General features: G+C 38.3%; 1 protein-coding gene across 1 annotated transcript; it reads left to right on the forward strand.

Moving 5' to 3' along the window:
- Window positions 1–1,389: 1,389 nt before the first annotated feature.
- On the forward strand, window positions 1,390–8,862 carry LOC143301480 (uncharacterized). Its single transcript, XM_076615795.1, has 3 exons — window positions 1,390–1,544; window positions 7,176–7,457; window positions 8,602–8,862. Exons 1-2 carry the CDS (start codon window positions 1,403–1,405, stop codon window positions 7,433–7,435), a joined length of 402 nt encoding a protein of 133 aa, XP_076471910.1. The 5' UTR covers window positions 1,390–1,402; the 3' UTR covers window positions 7,436–7,457; window positions 8,602–8,862.
- The last annotated feature ends 10,167 nt before the right edge of the window (window positions 8,863–19,029 follow it).

Raw genomic sequence — 19,029 nt, forward strand, 5'->3', positions numbered from 1 at the left:
CTGCACAAATAAGTTTAAATTTCAATTTAATTCTCTCTCTCTCTCTCTCTCTCTCTCTCTCTCACACACACACACACACACACACACACACACACACACACACACACAACAAACAGTATCTATCTATCTATCTATCTATAATTACGAGCCCTCCACCCCACCCCCAAACCCCTCCTGCAGTCACGGACCCAATACACTTCCACTTACAAATTTAGAGATCGAGCACCCCAGAATTCCCCTTCAGGAGTATGCCACCCTCCTTGTTCTGAAAACTAGTCACACGTTGTTTTGAAAACAAAATCGCTAATTTCTGCTTGTCTAAAGTCCAGGATCTTTGCAGTCTGATAATATATGATTTACTGACAGTGGAGAGGCAACAAGAAACCAAAACCGAAAGTAGAAATACCGTTGGCCTGTGTGCACACATGCACTACAAATCCCTTCTCAAAAATCAATCCTATTAACACCTTAAGTTACCTTTCTGGATCCTTGGGGAAGCAAAACATTCTCCATCCTTTTTTCCGGGAATGGCTGCAGTTAGGGGCTGCACACCAGGCGCTGTTGTCTTTTTTTCTTTTTGTCCATTGTTGACGACATTGCTTCTTCTCTCCGCTGTGACTCGATGCCGCGCTTTCCTTTAGTTTGGGCGGGGCAAAGGCAGCTCATGAATAATGAATGCGTGTCGCGGCGCAGGCTGCCTGGCTTCAGCAATTTCTGCAAGTGGTTTATCTCTCTTTTCTAATATCCGCTACAACCAAGGCGCCTGCAGATATTTTACGTGACTGATGAAAGGGTCGATGCATACCAGTGTTCTCTGAGTCTGAATGTGACACTGATTTCTGATTTCTGCGCTGCGATGGCCAACAAAGAATAGTGCAACGGACATTCACATGTCAGTAGAGAGAGAGAGAGAGAGAGAGAGAGAGAGAGAGAGAGAGGTATTTGCAACTCCGCAGTGAGGAATGTGCTCCGGGCAGTCATCCACACCGGGCCACTGTGCTTTGACACCCGTTTGACATGGGTACAGGTCCACAACCCGATCCTGAGAACGAGAGAGACACTTGTTCTCAGCGGCCCAGTGCTGAACCAGGACATCTTGGAGAACAATTCGAGAAAAACTGTCAGTTGGAGCAGAATATAAAGTTTTCTTCAACATAATTATAGTTAAATTAAATTATAGTAAGTGAACTTATATATAGTTAAGTAAATATAGATGAGGATAATTTCAGCTTGATACAAAAATAAATAAATTCAAAGACTAGTCAAGCCATGCGCTCCCATTATCCGTTGCGACGATAACCTGCAAGATTCCTGCAGCGTATCGTTCCAGATTCCAGATTCAGCCCGATCCAAGTTTTTTGTACATTCACGCGCGTCTCAGTAAATGGTGGACGCTTAAAAAATGGCAGGTAGAACACCGACCCGAACCACTTCTTGGCAAGATAAGCTGCCGCCCAGCCCTTTAGGAGCAACTCCTCGACCTCATCTGAGACAGGTGTATCCGAAACCACCCGAGGGCACATATTTGTCAGAATTTGAACTTAGTGAGTGGCATGTAGATTTAGTTTAATTAGTAAAAATTTGGTCTGGGACATGGTGTGCTGCAAAGCAGCAACAGGAATGGAACACACCCACGAACACCTTTGCACACCTTTAGATGTTTCGTTGCATTGAAACATTTAAATTATCGCACATCGCGTGCGTTGTGCGTGTGTGTTTGTGTGTGTGTGACTTGATTAGTCGTAACTGAATCTGAATGGTCACCTCACATACTAAATTTTACTGGCAACTTGGACTTTTCCGTTTTCGTCGACGGCGCACAGCCTGTGTAAAACCAGTGACGAAGAACTAGAAGCATGGGGACTAACTACCATATCACATAAACATTTGCATTCATACAAGAGTTATTTTGTGTCTAGCTGAAACAAGTGTTGTTTGTTTTGCAAGTATTCCATAAAAAAAAAAAAAAAACTTGCGAAAGGCCACCAATGTTTTTGACGGCAAACGTCTGACCCAAGCAATCATTAAGATTTAATCTTCAACTTGTGAATAATTACAAATGGAGCTACCCTGTGCAATGTTTCCATGCAGTTTATCAGTGGAAAATTTTCCTGCTGAGATGATACCTCGCCCACTGATACTTTGATTATGAATATTTACCCCCCCTCCCAAGTGATAATGAAATATAACATTTATCATTTATTACAGTACACTTGTTAAGTTGTTAACTCTTTGCTGCCTTCTTCAGTTTCCACTTTCTTTATTCTATTTACAGATGCTGCACCTATCCCCACTTTCCCATTCTAGTTCTTTGTACAAGTTTTACACATGTGTTTGGCTGCATGCATATCAGGGCTGTTTGTTCTTCTAATTTATGCATGAAAGAAATGTTGATTTGAATATGATATGATGAATAAAGAACACCACCGAAACCACAGTATGCAAACAAAATGACCTGAAAGAGAAATCTTCAGATGAGACGTTGAAAGCCTCACAATTACGTCAAATAATTTTCTCTCTCTCTCTCTTTCTTTCTCTCTCTGTCTCTCTCATAAATATATATATATATATATATATATATTTGTATTTCTTTTTATCACAGCAGATTTCTCTGTGTGAAATTCGGGCTGCGCGTCACTATACTACAGCGCCACCCAATTTTTTTTTTTTGTATTTTTTCCTGCGTGCAGTTTTATTTGTTTTTCCTATCGAAGTGGATTTTTCTACAGAATTTTGCCAGGAACAACCCTTTTGTTGCCATGGGTTCTTTTACGTGCGCTAAGTGCATGCTGCACACGGGACCTCGGTTTATATATATATATATTATATATATATATATTTATATATATATATGTCGATCTATGTACATATATATTTGTATGTAAAATGAATTATTCAGGTATTGTGATGTACATCACTACATGTATGATATATGTGGTGAATGTTGTGATGTGTATGGTGATTTTTTAGTCTAATATAATCATCTTAGATGAACCGACTATAAATGAATAAAGGACATGGTGATTTTTGTGTGTCTGAAGATACATGGATGTCACTGCTAGGTTATGGATGTAAGCTTTCATTTTCGTGTTCAGAATGCATGTTTTACTTGTCAGATTTTACATTGTACTGGGCAGCTGAACATGGTTTGCATGGAAAGGTGCCGTATGAATTATTGTTTAACTGAATTGAGTGGTAATTCAATGCAGAGGGTGATCTACCACATGAATTCTTCTCTGTGCGTGCCTACATGAACACATGCTGTTATGTCACTGTGCATACATTGCACCGATGTTCCAAATGATGTTTTTGTAGTGTGAATAGTTTTACTCTGAGAGTGTGATCTCTTGTGGAATTATAAACTTTGCATAAATTATTAAATAATATATGTAGGTAACATTAGTTTTTTTTCTTTCTCCTATTCTAGTGTATGGATTATATTTGTGTAGTATTCTATGGACTGGTGGAGGGAGTGTGTGCATGTGTAAAAATGAAGACATCTATAGATTTGCTGCATGAATAAAGAAACTCACACTGAGGTCAGTGTTATTGATGTTATGATCACTTAGTTAAACTGTTATTGCCTTCCACTCAGCTAAAACATTAAACTGTGTCTGAACTCTTCTCTATTTCAGTACTTGTAGTTGTATGAGAAATAAAATATAGTACTTTGGTACGAGTTGGTATGCAGTCAGAATTGGGAAGGGAAAGAATCATCATGAAAAGTGTGCAGTCTTATAAGAGATTTTTTTCTTAATCCTTTAAATAGGTTAAAAGTATGTGTATTAAAAAAGAAAGAAAAAAGACTTCCTAGAAATCATGTTGTTTGATCTAAGGCCAAGCCAACTGCTGCTGACCCATTTCAGGGCAAGGGAACTGATGATTGTGTGTGTGTGTGTGTGTGTAGTACAACTAGAAAACTTTGGTTTCACACATATAACATAAAAATGTTCATTTGTTGCTTTGCACAGTGATTTGATTTCATTTATACAGCTGCGCAGTCATTATGTGATACACAATTCACATGTGATTAGTCATAAGTGTGAAAGATATTAATTGATTGTTTAATGATTGACAGCTGTTGAAAATTAAGAAAATAATACTGGTAAGCTGCAGCATGCAGTATATGACTAGCTAATAAGATAATGAAAATACCTTTGTATTGGTTACTGTTTGTCTCATGTCTAGTGTGCAAAAAAATACAAGACAAGAGGTTACAAACTTAGTTTTAAGAAAATGTACCACAATGAATGAATGAATAAATAAATGATAAATAGAGTAACAGTTAACAGGTTTTGAAAGCAAATTCTCACATCAGACTCAAAGAAAGGTTGTGCGCAGAGAATTGTACAGCATTCTTCAGTCAGAGCACTCTGCATTACCATTGATAAGATACTTTTTTTTTTAATTTGAAAAAAAGAACAACACCGGATGAGTGATATTGATAATAATCAACAGAACTGTCTAAAAAGATGATATTGTAACTGAGAGAAATGATGAGTAGATTTATTTTTAGTCAGTGTTTTTTCTTTTTCTTTTCTTTTTTGTAAGGTGGCAATTATTTATGAATCAATAAACTATAAAGTAAAATTAAGTGCTGTTACTGATATGACAGTGCACCTTTTTGGATGAGGGTTATTTTGAGTGTTCATCCCTGTGATGTAGTGTGTACTGAGTTTTTCTTTACACAGTGACTTCACTATGGTGCTTGGTTCATATGGTTTGAAAAGTTTGGGTTTTTTTTTCCCCTAAATTTGTAAAAGTTGTCTTTTGTATAATTGTGTGTGCGTGCATATTTGTATGCTGTGTGAGTGACTGTTTTGTGGAGGTGTACATAGGCTTGCTGAGCTTGGCCAATTTTTGTTCTTGTTTTTTCCCAGTCATTTTCCTTCTGCACATGTATCTTTCATTTTATCATAATTTTTATATTTTAGTGTATATATTTGTTTATTTTGTTTTACTTTATTTCATTTCAGTTTATGTTAATGTTATGCAAATGTTAGGCATCTGCTTTTTTTTTTTCCACAGCAGATGTGTAGCTTATGTTGATCAGTTTGTACACTTTGACAACGCTTTGAAACTGAAATTGCCAGCATTTTAGGTACAGTATGAAATGTCAGAACAGTCAAAAGAACACAGCACCTGCTTTTCTTACCCTGCAGACTGAAATAGGCATAGATAAAGGGAGATAATTATGTTTACCAGTTATCAGTCACTGTCGGTCCAGCTGATGTGCTTCCTGCACTGTGACACAGTAAAAGTAGGAGGAATGTGGCTGAGTGGTTAAGACACTTATCTGCCAATACAGAGTCCATTAGGGTCTGGGTTCAAATCCTGTTCTCACCCTTTCTCCCAAGTTTGACTGGAAAATCACGCTGATCATCTGGTCATTTGGATGAGACGATAAACGGTGGTCCCGTGTGCAGCACACACTTGGCACACTGAGAAAGAACCTTTGGTAACAAGAGAGTTGTCCTTTGGCAAAATTCAGTAGGAGAAATCCATTCTGACAGGGTACATAAGTATCCATGCACTCAAGGTCTGACTAAGCATGTTGAGTTATACTGCTGGTCAGGCATCTGCCCAGCAGATGGGGTGTAGCGCATATGGATTTGTATGAACACAGTGATGCGTCCTTGAGAAACTGAAACTGAAAGAATTGTGCAACTGAAGAGTCCTGGATGCACGCACACACACACACACACACACACACACACACACACACACACACACACACACACACACACAAAATCTGTTGTAAGGATCAGTTGGTACCAATATAAGTGCCACACTGCCAATGCTTTGGTATGGCACCATGGCAGAAATCGGTTGTTGACTTCTGATCAGTGTTTACCAGTGATAGTATGAGGGCCTGTTTCGGCATGGTGTTGGGTGTGTCCTCGAGAAAGGCACTACAATTTTCTTCCTCACTCCACCCAGGTGTGAAATGGTACCTGACACCAGTTGGGGAAGGCTTAATTCACTCGGGACGACAAGTTTTCTCCCTTGCTTTTCCCCACAGACGGCCCATTTGTAAGGGTTAGGAAAAAAATTACAAAAAATACAAAATACTGTGTAAGAAAATGAAACTTTCAGAACTGGTTTATTACGTGTTGAGCTATTACATGTAAAAAAAAAAAAAAATCAAATTCCTCATCTTATTTTTACAGTTTTGCCATATGTAGAAAATACTGCCAATTTTTCACCCCGAATCACCATACCCATGCTCGCTTTCTGCATTAAATTCGCTTTCTTCTTCATCATCATCCACCTCTTCAATGTTCGACCCTTCAGTTTGTAGCATTTCAAGTACTTCGGCAACCCTGAAACATTGCCGTCACTGCCTTGTTCGCTTCACAACATTCCGAGAAGAGGCCGCTTTGCTAACAGGCTGGCACGCGAGCAGACAACCGGTCAGTGACTTTGTCAGCGTGTGTGCGAAACAGGCCACACATCCCATATTAACCAATCATACTGTTCGATTGTGGAGTGACCCAGAATAGCGCACTCTGCTTGGCTAATCACAAAATCACGTGTACAGCGCATGATGGAATTTTACTTTCGGAGAATGCTATTCCATTCCTTCGTCCGAAACCGAATACGTTTTGTGTAGGAATGCGTGAGCATTCCTTCGTCCGGAAAGAGTTAATGGTGGGATGAGTGTACTGGGCCTCTGATTCCTATGCCAAGCCCCTACACACAATGAAATATATGAATTCACTGCCCCGATGGCTGTAAGAGGCTGTGGGACCTTTAACCATGGTCCTCAGGGCCAGTGCTTTGACATGGCTGTTTATGTATTTATGATAGTCGTGTCCAACTAGAACCATCAGAATAGCAGAACGGGAAGCAGCAACTCCTGTCATACCTGGGCTTGAATTTGATTATTGGTGGAGAGTATCTTGTCCAAGTTACATGCCCACTCTCCCAGCCAAGAGGACTTTAAGTCAGTGTTGGGATGGTCCCCAGAGGCCAGCAAGCCCCCAAGGCTGCAGCACTAAGATTGAAAGCCTGTGCAGTTTTACCTGCTAATTTGAGAGTCGCAGTCCTTCACAAATGACTAAGCAGTGGAGAAACCATTGATCATAATTATAGTTCTCTCGTCATTGTGAATCCAAATGTAGGCTCTGATATAAGCTGTGTGTTGATGACGTGATGTATGCATGTACTTGCAGACAGAAGTACGCAGAGCGGTACCTCCTCCACCACCACCAAGACCAGCTACACCCTCCTACGCTCACAGCACAACAGCCTGGACAAGGTGGACAGTGTGGATTACACGCCCCTCCCCCCTGTGGATTACCCCCCTTCCCCGGCTGAGGAGGCTGGCGGCAGCTGCACCAAGTCAGTCGTGGTGCTGGCCCTGGTTTTCTTCCTCTCGCTGGTTGCCCTGGGGGTGGTGTTCATACGCCTGGGCCCCACGACGCAGAAGTGAGAGACGAGCCCGCCAATACCAGGTGTGGATTTGATTTCTTCTCTGCCCCTTGAGGGGTGCCGGTTATTGTGTTTTGTTGTTTTGTATTGTGGTGCACTGTTGTACGTGAGCCAGTGTTTGCTGTGATGTGAAGGCCAGTTAGCATGGCTTGTTTTCTGATTTTAGCTGGGTGATAGATTGGTTGTACTTGTAGATTTGGCCACCTCTTGTTTGCGCATTTGCTTGTTACTGCGTGACAGTATTGTAGATTGTGTTTCTTTCACTATTGTGGGTTTTGTACTTATTTGTAGTATTGTACTGTACCGATACGTAGACGAGCTAATGCCCTGTGCCACACACTTACTGTTATGAGCTATTGGCGTTGTTTGTGTTCATACATATGGATGGTTAGTGCTTGTTTGGTATACAAAATTAAGTGTTAAACTTTCAGAATACCATTATTTTTATCATTAATGCTTTGCATACATGTATGTTGTGTAGAGCTCTGTATGTGTATGTGTTGGCATACTTGTGTTTTGCATCATGCATGTGAAGGTGATTGCAAGTTGACTGAACATGGCCTATTTTTATTCTTATTTTACCAGTTATGTCAATTCATTTGTTTTCTGCATATCTTTCATTTTGACTACATTTGAATCAGTTGACATTTGTTGTTTTTTTGTTGTTGTTTTTTTTTGGGGGGGGAGGTGGTTGTTTCATTTTTTGTCAATGTTTATAATTCATAGTATTATATAAATTTTGATGTCAGTTTTTTAGTATTGACTATATATATATGTATGTAGAGAGAGAGAGATCTATAGCTATATATATATATATATATATATATATATAGATATATATATATATATATATATATATATATACATATATATACACATATAACTTTCCCTTCACTATATTTTGATATATTTACTTATTTGTTTTGTCTTATTATTTTATACCATTTTTATGTTACACTTCAAGTTTTATACAAACCAAGGATAAGCTTTCAAGGGCTCAGTGTGTTTGGTTTATTCGAAGATTGGGCATCTGGTGCTGTTTTTTTATGTTTGTTTTTTTTTCCCAGCAGATGTGGTGTAGCTTATATGGATTTGCCTGCACACTCTGACACCTTGAAACTGAAATGGTTACATGTCTTTTTTTTTTTTTTTTTTTCTTTACCCCAGTTGTCACTGTTGGCCCCACCACTTCATATCAAGAGCAGACGGCCCACCCTGTGATCCTGGCTGGAGACGCCTCTTGTCTTTACCTGCAGCATCAGCCTTCGTCGTCCACTCTTGTTTCACCCCTCACTCACCACGCCCTCTTTGGAAGGTTACTCAAGAGCTATGCAACTAACCTGACTTGCCAGAACTTTTGTGTCTGATGTTGGATTGCCAGGGGGTTGGGGGAGGGTTGGGTATGGAGAGGGATTAGTTCAGAAAGGGTTGTGACTGCTGCGTAAACGGCGAGTGCTTGTTAGTGATGTGGATATGTGGTTGGCAGGGCTGGCTTCACAGGAAAGGTAGTAAGAAAAGTGAATGATTTTTTTTTTAAATAAAAAAAGGTGGTTTGATCAGCCAGACATTAACCTAGTGATCAACCATTCTGTTTATTTACTTAGCTGAAGTTGAGATGTAATAGGCTAGACTGACAGTGGCAGCATTTTCTCTGGATCAACAAGGTACGAAGTTGAAACCTGTTTGTCATATTTAAGTATGTTACAGTTGTAGTTAGTTCTTTAAAAAGCCGCTTTGGTTTTCTCTGTTATTCATTTACATTAAAAAAACAAAACAAAAAAAACCTCTTAAAATCCTTTGTTTTTTTCACCTGTATCAAACATTTTTCACATTCGTATATTTATAGTACCCATTTGTTTAAAGAAATAACTGGTCAGACATTTTTTCTCTTCAGCTGAGTGTTCACTAGGTGGACATCACTTCAGTGTTGTGATTGTAATCTCTACAATGTCTTCACAGTTCACTGGTACATAGTCTGTGTCTCTTCAGTGTTGCAGCTGTGGTCATACTCATATGTTCGTGGTGTTTCATGCAGTGACTATAATTTGTCATGTGTGTTAGAGACAGGTACTGTATTACTGAGGTGGTGTTATTCATTGTTTGTGATTTCAGTTGAACTGTAACCTCTCCAGTAGAAGGGGAATGCTTGTTTGATAAACCAGTCACAACAGACAAAACTGCCTTTCGCAAGAGACTTTCAACAACACATCCAAAACATAAATATATCAGTAATAAGAGCTTTTTTAACAGATTTGAATTGTACACCTACCTATGAGTATGCTAACTACTTTGCTTGATATTTATTACACAGTTCAGCTGATGAAGATAAAATTCACCTAAAACTTTAGTTAGTGAAACAAAGTTCACGGTTGATTTCAGTGGTATTCCCAAGTTTGTGAATACTGAACTAGTTAGGTCTTTTAATTGTATAGGGAATATGCTGAGAATAGTTTAGGGGACACAGAAAAGTATGACAAGCTATGCTGAGTATTGTTGTGGACATGGTGTCAAGGCATAATGAGTGTTGTGAGGTCTACATAATTATGTACAGGTAATGATTTTGTGACTTTTCCCTTCTGTATTGTAGTGTACTGGATTGGTGTATTTTGGCGAATCAGGCACCTGGCTTCATTTTTTTGTTGTCAACAAAGTTATTGGAGGTTGGCTTCTTCTGGTTTTTTTTTGTTTTTGTTTTTTTTTTTTGTTTTTTTTTGCTCTCATTTTTAGCTGCAGATCAATTTTGTTTAAAACATTATTTCAGTGGGTGAAGTCAATACAGACTGTCAGTGCTATCTTCTGCTTGGCGCATGTGTTAGTAGATGTTTTGAGTTAGAGCCGTTATGTATTACAAGGTGATCTCAAACATGAGGAGAAGAGGAGGTGGGAATAGTGCAAGTATTGAATGAATCTCACCTCAATTTCATGCCTGTTTCTTCAGTTTGAATCCCAGTTGTGAATGTATCTGTGTCTTTGTTTGGTTGCAGCTTATATATTCGTGCATAGCCAGTTAAGGAAACGAGATGCTTTGGCCTTCAGGGTAAAGAAAAGTGTTTGAATTCTGTTTAAACCCTCAGCTAGTCACATCCAACATTGAGCTTTATGCATTTATAAAACAGTTATTAATGAACAATAAGAGCTTTATGCACTAAGTTTTAAAAACAAATTTTTTTTAAACAATTACAAAACAAACAATGAGTATTCACATTTATAAAACAATGAGAAAAACAGAGTGATGGCAGCTGAACACTGATACCAGGATATTGGCCAGTCTCTTTCATCAGCACACAGATGTTTGCTATTTTGTTGGGGACTGTAAACTTTTCAGTGTGGTTGGAAAAGTTGTTGAAATAGTACTGAATTTTGTTTGGTCATGTCTGTGAGAACCCTGTATGTGTGTAGGCAGTTAAATGTTAGTGAGCTGCGACAGTGATTCTTAGTGTTACCAATCTTTTGGTCAAGTTTGCTCATAATTGAATGTCTAATTTTAAAACACATGGCTGGGTTATTTTCTTCTTTTTAACATACTTTGTAAGTTTAATAAACATATTTGATCTAAATGTTGTTATGTGTTGTTTAGTATTCATGATATTATTTATTCAACCAGTGACACTGATTGAGTTGAAAATGTATTTAAAGTCTCTCGCTGTGATTCAGTGTTGATGCATATGTGCATTTGATGTTGTTATTTGTTTTGTTTTTTCCAGTGTCAGGTAAGTTTAAAAGTTGTAAGCTGCATACACTAACTCCGGCAGCATTGTGAAATCTTGCTGTCCAGCAGGCGTATCTGTTACCATGACTGTTAGAATCTGTTGTACACATTGTAATTGTTCAGCATGAATAGTGTGCACAAGTTCTTGCCTTTGTGAAGAGAATGTGCTTATGAGTGAAATGCTGAAATCTTTCATTTCTTGCTTTTGCATACATGTACAGCATGCCAGCATACGTTAGTTCTTAATTGTATTGTATGTGTTCCTGAATACATATTATATTGTGGATAGATCTGTGTTCTCTGTCCGGTGGTGCGGGTTTCCTTTCTGTGACTTTCAATGTAACCTGATTGGTTTAAGACTTGTGTGATGGTGTGGGGTGGCTCCTGTGTGATTTTGTGTCATCAACATTCAGGTTGTTTTTTTTATTGATAATTTTTGGTGGTGGTGGGGGTGGGGGGGCTTCTAGAGATTGTTTTCAAGAGATAACTAAATTAAAACATATTTGAGCAGTTTGTTGTTTCAGTTCTGATTCAGCATACCTGTTTGTGTATATGTATTAGATATGTGTGTGTTGTGTATTGTAATGTTTTTGTTGTGGATATAAAAATGTTAATTAACATACTAAGCTTCTGTATTCAGATGTAAATTGCTCATGTTTAATCTGTTTTTTTTTTTTTTTAATTCTATTGTAATCGTAGTCATATGATATTGTTCATCTGCAGATATTGATATTCCATGTTCTTTGATATTGATATTCCATGTTGATAGATCCATCACTCTGCTGTCATTCACTCATCACACCAACTCTTTGTTCTTGTTTGCTGTCTATTCATCTCTCTTTTTTTTTTCTTTCTCCAAACTATTTGATGTTGGCCATGATGAATATCCTGTGGCATGCCTGCTAGTTGTTCCCCCGAGTCAGAATTAGTGTTACGGTTCATGAGAGTAAATGTTATTGAAATAGTGTGTGTTCCAGGGCCTTCCTATGCTTCTGTTTGTGAGTTTTGGCAAGACTTTTGAGTGCCAGTAATGCAGTAGTTGCACTCCTTCTAGAACTACAATAAATCTATGTTCTTGCATGGTTTTCTGGCAGAAGTGTTTCTGACATGGATCTCACACACGTTTAGATCTTTTAAGAATGGATGTTGTGGTACCTTTTTTTTTTCTCTTGTGTCTTTTGTTCTTGTTGCAGATCTGTTTAGATCTGTATAGAACTGTTGTTAACAGAGAAGACTTTTTCTTATCTTGTTGTCTGGCTTTTCTCCCCAATGTCTGTTGTATTATTATATTGTATCACCTTTTTCTTTTGCCACAACAGATTTATCTCTGTGTGAAATTTGGGCTGCTCTACATTGCAGCACCATCCTTTGTGGATTTTTCAACAGAATTTTGCCAGGGACAATCTTTTTAACATTACCATGTTGTGGTTTTTATTTTTATTTTATTTATTTATTATTATTATTTTTTATTTTTTGACATTTGCTAAATGCAGATGAGACTTTGGTTAATCATCTCATGGGAAAGTTTAGCGCTCACACCACCACTCAAGGAGTAGTGGAGGGGGCAGCACAAATCCTGGTCCAGCCATGAGACTTGAACCTGTGGACACTCACTTGTCAGGTGGGTGCTTGTAGGTAGGGGAGAAAACTGGTGATCACCCCTTTTGGTCTCCCTGCGTCATGACTCGTTTTCTGGCCACAGTGACCTTGAACATGTTCGTTTATCATGTGGTGTATAGAAGACGGGTCAGTTTGTCTTTTAATTCATGAGTTGAGCATTAAACAAGATTATAATCCCTCCTTTTTTTATATCCATTTTCCTTTGGGTTATTTAGAAACTGAACTGTAATTTAAAAACAGATATTTTAAAAATGAAACAAAAAAAAATTGACATATTTTAGAAATTAAAAGAAAAACATTGACAGTTGTGTTTTTAGTTATATCTAGAATATTTTAAACAAAAATTTGGTTGAATGTTCAAACATATCTGCATCTTTTTTCTTTTTTTTAATCTTTTTTTTTTTAATTGTGTTGTGACGGGAAGGGTGAATTATATCAAGTGCTTGAAACAGAAAATGTCAGAATGATTTAATCATGATCATTGTTTTTTTTATTTGTACCTTTAATCAGTTCACATGGAGGCGCTAGGCATTTAACAATAACACTTGTCAGGCAGCATTTTGAGAAAAATCAAGTGTTCTTACTATAGTGTTTTATTATATTGATCAGTAGTTGGTTGAGTGATTTGAATCACACTTATTGCTCTGAAAGGTAGCATTTAATACATGTTGTGCTGACATATTGTGTGTCTGGATATTGATGTTGTCACCATGATAAAACCGTGTGATGCATAATCGATACTAGTAAAGTTATTTACCAACCTTGCCGCCATTGCCAGTATCTTTGGTGGCACTGAGAGCTCATGGAGAAATCCATTGGTGAAGACTCTCTGATTCTGGATGCAGACGGTAGAAAATTTTCTTTTCTCAGAATCGAAAGTTTCAAGCATAGCCTCAGCCAGGACACTAGCCTCCTCCCCCCAATTTGTCACAGTCTGTTGCAACACTGTGTTCTGAAAGTTGTGTGGCCAGGCATCTTTAGTTTACTGCAGCTCTGAACCGAGTTCACTCACAGCCTGTCCAACTCAGACTTTCCTGTGTTGATCGGTTGAAACTGTCAATTCTGAGTGAAGGAAACATTTTACTACTCTGTGAGCCTTTTTTTTTTTTCGTTGTTGTTTGTTTTGTTTGTTTTTTTAGTCTAGTAACTGTGGCATCTGTTGCCATTGCTGATAAACATTTGATGGAAGATACGACGGGCGCAATAGCCGAATGGTTAAAGCGTTGGACTTTCAATCTGAGGGTCCCAGGTTCGAATCACGGTGACGGCGCCTGGTGGGTAAAGGGTGGAGATTTTTACGATCTCCCAGGTCAACATGTGCAGACCTGCCAGTGCCTGAACCCCCTTCATGTGTATATGCAAGCAGAAGATCAAATACGCACGTTAAAGATCATGTAATCCATGTCAGTGTTCGGTGGGTTATGGAAACAAGAACACGCCCAGCATGCACCCCCCCGAAAGTGGAGTATGGCTGCCTACATGGCGGGTTAAAAACAGTCATACATGTAAAAGCCCACTTGCGTATATACGAGTGAACGTGGGAGTTGCAGCCCACGAACGCAGAAGAAGAAGAAGATGGAAGATTAGAAAACAACAAACAAGTTGTGTGCTTGGACGCCAGAGGTTATACACTTTCCTCGTAAGAACGGACCTGCGTACCAGTGTGATTTTTGTGTATTTTGTCCATTTTTGTATGTTTTTTTTTTAGTATGATAGTGTGCAGCATTGAATGAAAATACACCACACACACACACAGAGAAAAGAAACCACACACCTGACATTTGTCTGCTCACTCATGTTTATGGTTTTGCTTTGTTTGCCATTTTGGATTTGTGAGAGCAGTGTCTGTGACGACAACAAAGATGTCTTATTTTCCTGGTCCAGCTTCAAGCCCAGTGGGGAGGGGTGGAGGATCAGGGGGCTGGGGGGGGGGGGGTGGGCGATGGAAAGAAAGAGCAGTCTTTCCACCTAAAATATGTTGTAACCTGTTTTCTTTTTCTTTTATATGCACATTTAGTTCTTGACTGGTTGTGATGCGATAAATAAAAGATATGTATATATAATAAAATATATATCTTTGAGCATTGATGAGGAATTTCAAACTCATGCCCCCACCCCTTCATCACCTCCTTTTGAGGCTGAAAGTAAAACAACCTGATTTTTGACACATTGGCCCTTCTGAAGAGAAAATGAAGGCATATTATATACATGCAAAGAAAATACTTTACAAGGTTGTGAGGAAGAAATGCAGGAGAAACTGCACAAATATTCTTTTTATCATCTCTCTACCCTCCCTCCTCCCACCCTCTCTCTCATGTTCACCCCCTTCTCAGACATGCAGATTGAACAAATCCACTGCAAGTGATAAATGGATAGATAGATATCTATGGAGATAGATAGATGGACATAAAATAGGGATTTTTAAACATGCCCCCTCACTTCCCGGCGCATATCACTTCTTAAGGTAAAATCAAGACTAATTTTTTATGCTTCTTTTCTCCTTCCCTATGGAAAACGAAGACAGGGCTTGGATTTAGTATTCTCTCTCTGTGTCTATCTCTCGCTCTCTGACCCCTTTCCCCACCCATCCCCCAAACCCCACCCCCTTACCCCACCTCTCTCTCTGCTGAGAACGTGAAGATGAGAGTTCGCTGATCCATGGACAGTGTTTTAGGTGAAAGATGTGTAAATTTGCTTTTGCATCGGCAGATGAAGCAAGAACAGTATGTGGCACATATTGCTACATTTATTAATTTTGAAAGCAGTGGAATGGTAAAGAGTTGCTTTCCATGTCCAGTATTGCTGGTGTTGCTGTCTGATGGGAATGGTAACTTGTTGGTTGGTTGGCGTTTGTATATATGCTTTCACATATCTTGACTGTCCATGTAGATTGTTAGATTTGTAGCACCTTCGGCCTGGTGATCAGTATCTATTCTTTCCCTTTCTTCACTCAGAGGCTCAGCCAGCTAGAGTTGTCTTGTCCTCTTAACCCTTTCACCGCCAGTCAATTTAGAGTACAAAATTTCCTTGTGGTATTAACACAGAAAAGACAGTGGCTAAGAATAGCCAGGGATTCCCCGTGCGATGTATAGAAAATACGGCCTATCCTACCACCGAACATTAAGAGCAGTAGGTTCATGGATACCTTTCAGTGACATTGGCCCTCTACCACACCTGTGCATAAACGTGAGCTTGGCGGTGAAAGGGTTAATATCATTATCATTATTATTATTTTAGGTGGGAAGGGAAGACGGAGAGCAGTAGATTCTGTCCAGAAAAATGTTGTGAATTTTTGGTATGTGATCTTTTCTTTCTTTAAAAAAAAAAAAAAAAAAAAAAAAAAAAAATTATAATGTTGCAATATGATAAGATTGAGAAATCTCTACTAGGAACAGAACTACTTTGTCAGAGAATCACACACAGGGGAGCTGTTGCTATTTTCTATGTGGTTAGTTCATAGAAAGAGTTGTGACTTTTTGTGTTACCTGAGTGCCTTGAACTGGCCAGTGTGGAAGATGGTGATGGGGCGAGTTCCATTGTCACCTGGACTATCTGTATTCTTTGCAGTGCACTGTCACCACCCTGCAGCATTGATTTTTTGCTGTTCTTGTTTTTGTTTCTATATTTATTTATGTATGGATGGATTTTTTTTTTTGTTTAATCAATTGATTTGTTAAGTCCCTGATAGTATTCAAACTGTTCACAGGTTTCTAAATGTCTAGGAATAAAGTTCAGTGACTACAAAATCTGCCATAATAGTATCATTATTATTATTATTATCATTGTTGTTGTTGTTATTTTAATCTCACTTAATTTTTTTTAATTACATATATCAGTCATTTTTGTTTCCAGTTCCACTAGTCTTCTTATCAATGTAGTATTAAGCATGTTCTTGGCATCTATTTTTTACTGGTAACGATTGTCATCCTGATTACTGATATATTAGCTAGCATCCACCAAAGTTTGCTTCACTGTCTGGCAGTCAGTGATGATTTTGTTTTATTGCCACCAAGTTTTCATTTTTAATGATTAGTGTATTTATTATTTCACTGCTGTTATGTCCTTTTACTTTTCTCATTTATTGAACCATTAGTACGTTTGGCTTTGTGGCAGTTTCATGATGGCACATTTTGAAGTATTTTTGTGTGTTTTTTGTTGTTGTTTGTAGTTGTTTTGTTGACAGCAGTCTGTGTTAACTCAGGGTTCATGACCATACTGGAAGAAAAATGAATTGGGAATGTAGATGAACTGAAGAGAAAGTTGTCTTTTTCTAGAAAGCCTTGAACTTTTTTTTCTTTCTTTTTTTGGGGGGGGAATTGGTAATTCAGAATTTTTACTACACTGTATTCTTTTCTTGCTCCCAGGACATGTGAGGTATATGTTGGTAATTTTTGGTATTGTATGTTTGTTTTATATAATTTGGTGTATTATATACCATTGTGTTTATGTTCTGGTTAGTTTGGGGTTTTTTTGTTGTTTTTTTTGTGTGAGTGTGTGTTTGTTTTAATCCTCTGGATGTAACAGTCAGCATCGAAGGGATATGCTAGGCCTATGTGCATGGATATGACTGTAATTGTGCCTGCTTTTACTTTGTAGGTGGATTTCTTTCATACCTTCTGTACCTGGTTTTTCAGTAGTGTGCCTGAGCTATAACTAGTGCAAACAACGATAAAAATAGATCTTAGTGAAGAAAGAAAAAAAAAAGATAATGAAAATTTTTCAAGCCATTTTAGCTGGCTGAGCATCCGAGTTCATTTTGTTTCCATGTAATAAGCTTTGAGACTACAGTTGTTATGTGATGTATCCATATATTCTGATGTACACGGTAAAGAATACAGTAACCTTATTACTCTTGCAGCAGTGTTTGTTTTCCATTCTTGTAAGCTCACTCCTTTTATGTTTGAATCACTGTGCACTTATTGTTGTCTGTGGTCTGTCGGTCTTTCTCCCGATTATTTGTTTTTAATTTTTGTAAACTCAAATCTGTGTTTGAATTCTCTGTCACTCTTTTGTCTGTGGTCTGTCCGTCTCTGCAGCTGTGTTTGTTTTTAATTCTTGTCAACGGGCGCAATAGCTGGATGGTGTATGTGTTGGACTTTAAATCTGAGGGTCCCAGGTTCGAATCTCGGTGACGGTGCCTGGTGGGTAAAGGGTGGAGATTTTTCCAATCCACCAGGTCAACATATGTGCAGACCTGCTAATACCTGAACCCCCTTCGTGTGTATATGCACACAGAAGATAAATACGCACAAGATCCTGTAATCTATATCAGCATTCAGTGGGTTATAGAAACAAGAACATACCCAGCATGCACACCCCTGAAAACGGAGTATGGCTGTCTACAAGGCAGGGTGAATACTAAAACAAAATTGGTCATACACGTAAAATGTTACTTGTCCGAGTGTGTATGTGTGTGTGCCTGAAATCTGATTTAATGACATTGGAAACGAATGATGAGCGCCCACTGGCAGCTGTCAGTCGGCTCTACCCAGGTAGGCAGTCTGTTGTGCAAATGATCCCGTGTTTGTAAAGCGCTTAGAGCTTGGTCTCTGACCGAGGATAGGCGCTATATAAGTATCCATATCAATCAATCAATCAAAACTCTTTGTGTTTGAATTCTTGTATACTGTTTGTCTTTGAATCTGTCTCCCCACCTCCTTCCCACTCCCCACCCCGCTCGTTGTATTCCATAATACAACACCTGTGGAATGAGCTCTTCTGTACTTTTTCAGTTCAAATTCAATTCAAAAGACAACTGTCTGGTTCAAACTGACATTTTATTTTAGGCTCATTTAATGCTCGACAACAGATAAGTAATAAAATATATATATATAAAAAACGCCAACAAGTAACTATGACAACAAGGCTACAAACATTCATGCAGCTCCGTGTATTCAGTAAAGATAAGGTGTGTGCGCGTGCACGTTTCACACACATATATATATGAACTGAAGCAAAACGAAATGAGGGGTGACTAAATGGAATCGTTGTTTAATTTCACCACCATAGTAAGATAAACAAGTATATATATTCGCATACATTTAAATACACATCCATAGAAATGAGTTTTCAAGTGAAACTGATCAAACCCACTCCAAGTCCACTGAAATTATTAATTATACACGTCTTAAATAATGCAGCAGTTTCTGACATTGTATACTTCTAGATATCAGCATTTTATCATAGAACAACATTTCAGATAATATTATTTCAAAAACCCACCAACAACAAAATATAAACAATAAAAGTTCAAATGGAAGGAAAGC

The sequence above is a fragment of the Babylonia areolata genome, chromosome 27 (genome assembly GCF_041734735.1).
Source record: "Babylonia areolata isolate BAREFJ2019XMU chromosome 27, ASM4173473v1, whole genome shotgun sequence".
Lineage (NCBI taxonomy): Eukaryota > Metazoa > Mollusca > Gastropoda > Neogastropoda > Buccinidae > Babylonia > Babylonia areolata.

What these genes read in the sequence shown, in the direction of transcription:
- LOC143301480 (XM_076615795.1), top strand. Translation starts at nt 1,403, where the DNA reads ATGGCAGGTAGAACACCGACCCGAACCACTTCTTGGCAAGATAAGCTG. An exon ending in TTTGTCAGAATTTGAACTTA is followed by an intron (nt 1,545 to 7,175) that starts GTGAGTGGCATG and finishes ATGTACTTGCAG; the next exon opens with ACAGAAGTACGCAGAGCGGT.